Source organism: Anopheles bellator, unplaced genomic scaffold (assembly GCF_943735745.2).
Source record: "Anopheles bellator unplaced genomic scaffold, idAnoBellAS_SP24_06.2 scaffold00433_ctg1, whole genome shotgun sequence".
NCBI lineage: Eukaryota > Metazoa > Arthropoda > Insecta > Diptera > Culicidae > Anopheles > Anopheles bellator.
In genome coordinates, this window is record NW_026684558.1 from 1 (window position 1) to 6537 (window position 6537).

Here is a 6537-nt window from a genome sequence, read left to right on the forward strand (position 1 = left end):
AGTTAGATTTCGGGTTCGAAATGAGTACCTACTCGAGTGGTTGATCGATATAGACTAACTTTATTCACCCATAATCAAAATCGTTGATCGCAAACATTGCTGAGTTCGAGACTTTGCTGCTGGTGTCGGCCCCTGCCCGAAGTTGCTTGGCTAAGCGGGCTGCTGACGCTGGTCGTAGCTGGCCGCTGGGTATGGAGCCCGGTGTGGCCGTTACCAGGCGAGACTGCTGATGATGGACGAATTTGGCCGCTGGCTGCTTTGTGTCGTGCCCGGTGTTACAGTTGCTACGGCAGGCTATCGACCTGCTACGGCACGCTGACGTTAGCGATCGTCGCTAACTCGTCCCCCCTTAAAGCTGAGGTTCCACCCGAAGAATGTTCCGAAGTGTTTGTTCTCTGGGTGTGCTGGTCATCAATGTAGCAGCTTCTTGTACCGTTGTCTGCCTCGGTGGTTCTGGTTCGGCATGTATGGCGATAGCAATTCGTCTTTGATGGCAGATGACGAATACGATGACGATCGTAATAATCACTGGGATAGCTGTTATTCCTCCGAAGATCGATACATGTGGCCATTTGACACTGTTGTTCTCCAGATGAATCAAGTCCAACTCCTTTCTCGTCTCCAGGTGAAATTGGTGCAGATAATCTATGCTAATGTTAAGCAATTCCTTCTTCTTATTCACGGTGATTCCGTCTAATTGTAGGTGAATCGGATTTGCGGGAAGGTGTTGTACTTCATCTGACATCAGCGTTTTATTCACGTAAAGTTGGCAATCTTCATACGTGATGAGGAATGGTCCCGAGAGATTTCTATCAGGAATTCCACAGGTGGAGGAAAGTCCGAAGTTGCCTACAGTGTTCAAAAGGATATGCCTGTTGTCGATAGTTATTATTTCTTCACACGTAGGGTTGCTGATGTAGTCACATTCTGCGGTGTTTCCTTTGAGTAGGTTAGCTGAGCATGGCGAGGTATCGTTTCTTATATCGACCTTTTTGTAGATAGTGATATCTAATGTTTTCACTATATAGTTCTTGTCGATATGGGATAGGTGCATTCGTTCGGGTAGGTGCAGGGCGGTACAGTTGTTTTGCAATATCGGGAATACAAGTGTTTTTGTGAAGTTGCGGGGATCTAATCTCGGCATTTTGATCAGTAGGGCGAGTTCGTGAGAGTTAGTTAATATTGTAACGGAAGTGAATGACATAGCTTCGGCGATTGTATTAGCATGGATGTGCTCTTGGTCAAAGTCACTTAATATTATCGCTAACTCCTGCTGGCTTAATATTTTTTCGTTCAGTATTCCTGCTTTAGCTAAGGTTACTGTATCGACTATTCTATCCAAATACCTGGCGAAATAGTTAATGTGGAGATATATATTAACGGCTCTTAGTTCTATGGATTTTTTATTAAACATGCTCAATGCTTGCGTCGTTTTCTGCAAGGCTTCCTGGATTCTAATGTTGAGATCAAAGTTGAATTTAACCTGCATATTATTGTTTCGAACGAGATCATTAATAGAACCGTTGATCATCTTTAGATCGTTCGCGTCCGGGTTTCCAGCTATGAATTTCCAGACTGTTCCTATGGAATCCCATCGCTTTGATCTCCTATTCTGTAGAAAATTAACCGACTGATCGATTTCGTCCAGTCTTTCTTGTATAATGCTCGTAAATTGATTTTGTGGAATGCTAGTGAAGTCCCTGGTGATATTGTAAACAATCTCCTTCCATCGTGAGATGTTAAAATGATGGATATAATATTTGGTTCCTATCTGAATTCTTCCTATTCCTTTGTCGAATGCTAAGATGGGTTCGTTGATACGATCTATCGTGATCTTCTGTGAGATGACTGGTGTTGCTAGAATGAAAAATCTGCAACGAGGAAGGTTACGTTATTTCGTGGTTATTTTCTAATTTTCAAATCGTTCTTATGTACTCTCCTTCCATCTTTCGTTATAATTGTGCTTTTTCGCACCTTTGACAACACAATTGACTTATACCTTTTCTTATGTTTTAATCGCTGCCTCGTATTTTCGTAGATGTTTTGACTTGGTTTAATGTCGATTTCTTTACAATTTTTATTGTGTTGCTTTAAGTCAATGGTTTGTTTTTTTATCAGATTGGAATGAGTTTTGCGAAGGATTGTATCTGTATTTTGTGAAGGAGTCACAATCTCTAATGGGGTGTGTTTAGTAGTGGAATGAATGGAGTCGTTATATTTCTTTGTGGCGAGTTGCACTAGGTCGTTGAGGGAAAGGAGGGGATTTTCGGATTTCACGATTCTGTACAATTCTAAAAGTGTTGAATGGAATCGTTCGACGGTACCGTTCATCTCGCTGCGACCGATTGCAGTTATATATGGGGAGATGTTGTGTGTGTTATAAAAGTGCACAATTTCTCCGGTCATGAAGGATTTTTCACCATCCATGACAATTGTGTGTGGTGGTTTGTATCGTAATAGCAAATCCTTAATGACTGGAACGACATCTACCGCTGCTCTGGAGGCTATCGGTACTACTTGGGCGAATTTTGAAAATTTATCTATATATGTAAGGAAGTGAGATTTTTCTAAAAATAAAATATCCATATGGATTATTTCGAAAGGTAGCTTTGGAAGAGGAGTAGCCTGCAGAGGAAACTTTATGGGTAATCTTTCGTATTTATTTTCCAGGCAAACTTTACATTTATTGACAAAATCTTTTAGTTTTTCCCGTGCTTTTGGGAAGTAATAATGGCGAAGGATTTGACCCATATTTTCTTGTGCTCCTCTGTGGGCTCTATAATGGACATCTCGAATTATATACCATTGCTTCGCATCATCTGAAATGTCTTTCAATAAAATCTGACTAAAACGTATTCTCAAAGTTTTAGCTTTTCCAAAATGTTTCTTGTAAACCTCCTGTATTTTCTCCATGTTATTCTCATCTGCCATCAGTCCGTTCACCTTGTCTTGATGAAAATTTTCCTTCAGTGCCTGCAAAATCGAACTTTCATTAATGTCGTTCATATATATTGTTATTCTAGTGACCCCGGGGAAAGGGTTTTCCGTTTCTTTATCACCCGACCCGCTTTTTATTATTACTTGATGTCGAAATACGTTGAGAGGTGCTTCCGTAGAAATGATGTGGAAATCATCTTTTGTTCGAGCTACATCTTGAGTAGCTGTTATTGGACATGCTATACGGCTCAGCGCATCTGCAACAACGTTAGTTCTACCTGGTTTGTAGATAATTTCATGGTCGTGTTCCTCTAAATATGCTTTCCATCTTTTGAGTTTGGCGTTTGTATTCTTCTGTGATAAGGTGAATGTGAGAGGCTGATGGTCGGTCAAGATCTTCACCTTGGTGCCATACAAATAGTTTCTAAATGTTTGTAAAGACCAAAAGATTGCCAACATTTCCTTTTCTGGTACAGAATATCTCTCTTCGGTCACAGAAAGAGTTCGAGATGCAAAGTGGATAGGTTTATCTTGGCCAAGCTCTCCTTGTGACAGTACGGCACCTATTGCATAGTCTGAAGCGTCCGTGGTCAATACAAAAGGCTGTTTATAATCTGGGTATATAAGTATATCGGAAGATGATAAAATATTTTTCATCTTCTCAAAACATTGTTTTTCTGTGTCCGATAGTTCAATTTTCTTATTCGATTTGGGATTCCTCTCCCCCCTTAAAAGATTTGTTAAGGGCTTAGCGATTTTTGCGAAGTCCGCGACAAATCTACGATAGTATCCAACCATACCCAGGAATGATTTGACATCCTTGATTGATTTCGGTTCCTTGATTTTGTTTATAGCATCTATCTTGTTTTTATTAGGTTTGATGCCATCAGACGATATCACGTAACCTAAAAATTCGATTTCCCTGTGTAGAAATTCAGATTTATCAAGTTGTATTTTCAATCCTGCTTCATTCAGCGTTTTCAAAATAGTGTTCAAATTATGACAGTGGTCTTGTATATTTGTGCCGAATACAATAACGTCATCCATATACACATAACAAATTTTTCCAATATATTGTCGTAAGACATCGTCGATCGCTCGTTGAAAGGTTGCCGGAGCGTTTCGCAATCCAAATGGCATACGTGTAAATTCATATTTTCCGTTGTTGATGGAAAAGGCGGTTTTCTCGATATCTTCCTCTTTAACTTTTATTTGATGAAAACCGGATGCTAAATCTAACGTCGAAAAATATGTCTGTCCTTTCAATTGATCAATTACAAAATTTATCTGTGGCATTGGATATCTGTCAGCAATTGTTTTGTCGTTGATTTTACGATAGTCCACTACCAACCTAAACTTTTTTTCGCTCGATTTATCTTCCTTTTTTGGTACGATCCAAACTGGGGATGTCCATGCAGATCTGGATGGTCTTATTATACCATCTGCGAGCAATTTTTGTATTTGATTATTAACCTCTTCCGTATATGCTACAGGGTATGGATAAACTCTCTGATGAACCGGAATGTTATCAGTGGTATTAATCGTACATTCCACAATGGTGCTACAAGATAGCTTAGAATCCGGTTTATGGAAAACAGATTCGTTAGCCTTTAGAGTTTTTAGTAATGCTGCTTTATCCGAAGTAGCAAGGTGATTGATCCTGAACACTGATTCGTCAAACGTTTGTTGTTCTGCTTTTACCTCAGGGAGATCTCTGACTGTATTCGTTGTATCTTGTGTGCCGACGTAAGTTTCGAGGGGTAGTGAAAATACTTTTCCTTTCTGTTTAAGGGTCAATCTTCTATGATCTAAATCAATCACGGCACAAAGTGCATTAAGGATTGTAGTCCCTATAATGCCATGAAAAAATGGATGAAATTTGTGTAGCAGAAACTGGGCAGTATGGTCCAGTTTGGGGTAAAAGAAATTTATGTCAATTGCAGAGGAAATATTAAAGCTGCTATTAGCGCTAGAAATTCCGTTGGCTTTAAAACTGTATGGTTTGGCACATTTATAACCGTGTGCCAATTGCGGGTTTATTAAATTTATATTGGCACCGGTATCGATCAAAAATGGGAAATTGCCGATAGTGGTCTTAAGATTGATGTACGGCATGCTCACCAATCTCGGTTCCACTCTAAAAAATTTGCGCCTTCTTCATAAATGGGTGCATTGGAATGCACAGTTGGATATCCTGAATGTTCAGGGTTAACATATTCGCACTCTGGGTTAACATATTCGCACTCTATATTATTTTCTACGGGATGTGCTTGCCTTCTAATATGTTGAGGTGATCGTGAGTGCCCTGATTCGTGCTGGTCTCGTGGTTGTCGCATGGGGGAGGGGGCGTGATCGGTTCTTTTACCGTCATATCCGGGCCGAACATAGTTGTGTGGTCGACTATGCTCTTCTGTTCCCCTGGTATGTACTTTGAACGGCGGCAGCCTTTGGGGCGTCGGGGGCACTGGAATATTTCTTCTGTGCGAAGGACCGGGTTGGTACGAATTTGGGTTTTTCACAGTGGGAAGATCACGAGGGCATGGTATGCTTGCATGCGAGTGTTCGTTGTGAAAAGGAGCCGATCGCATGTGCATATTATGGTAATCTAAGCAGAATTGATAAGCTTTGCTCAGATTTGCAGGGTTGGCGGTCTTTAATAGAAGACTAAGCTGCCTGTCTAGTCCTCGGATGAAACTATCCAAGGCCTTGTCCCTAAAATAGTTAATGTGGCTACTGGCGTGACCATCGAATTCACTGCTTGCTTGGATGCAGGCTATTATGAGCGATAATAGCTCATTCACGCGACTATAATAGCTACTTAAACTCTCTGAATGCGATTTCCTGATCGTAGTCAACTCGTAGTCTAGTGTTTTGAGATCTCGTTTGTCTTTATAATATAAAAGAAGAGTTCTCTTTATGTCTTGCCAGTCGCATCCGATGTTATTCGCATTCAAAACATCGGCTGCTTCTCCGATAATCTTTCGCCGTATGGTACGTTCTAAGAGGGCGAACTGTGGAGAATTTTCTGGCAACCCTCTGTACATCTCAAAAATTTCGTACACTTCGGTGAACCAGTTCAGGAGTTCCGTCGGTTTCCCATCGAAAACCGGCAACCCTTTAACAAAGTCTGGTATTCTCCCGATTTCCACAAACGTGCGGATCGCTTCGTTCGAACGGTCTTCTGTAGTCATTTTTTCAGGTTTTTTTTCTTTACACTATAATCACTCGAGACACTTTTTTAACACTCGGTGGGATATTCGGATTTTGTTAGTTCTCGTAAGATTTTGTCTGTTAGGTAATATTTTTCTTAAAGCTTCCTTACTTACAAAGGAAGATCGATTATAAGAATTTTGTTTTTTACTTACAGAACCAACATTATTACCAGTTTTTTAATCTGGATTTTTTTGTTTCGACCCGAGGCGTGAGAGTGCTGGACGACGGTGCCCACAGTGACGTGAGAAGCTGGAACTCCCCGTACGATTTCTGAAAAAACTTCCTTGGCTCGTTGAACCAAGTCACTGTTCACTTCTCACTTCTCGGGTCCCTATTCGGGCGCCAGTTAGATTTCGGGTTCGAAATGAGTACCTACTCGAGTGGTTG

General features: G+C 40.7%; 1 protein-coding gene across 1 annotated transcript; it reads right to left on the reverse strand.

The window, feature by feature from the left end:
* Positions 1 to 49: 49 nt before the first annotated feature.
* LOC131214288 (uncharacterized) lies at positions 50 to 6128 on the reverse strand. Its single transcript, XM_058208670.1, has 2 exons — positions 5980 to 6128; positions 50 to 1871 (listed from the first exon to the last, which is right to left on the reverse strand). Exons 1-2 carry the CDS (start codon positions 6126 to 6128, stop codon positions 350 to 352), a joined length of 1671 nt encoding a protein of 556 aa, XP_058064653.1. The 3' UTR covers positions 50 to 349.
* Positions 6129 to 6537: the final 409 nt, after the last annotated feature.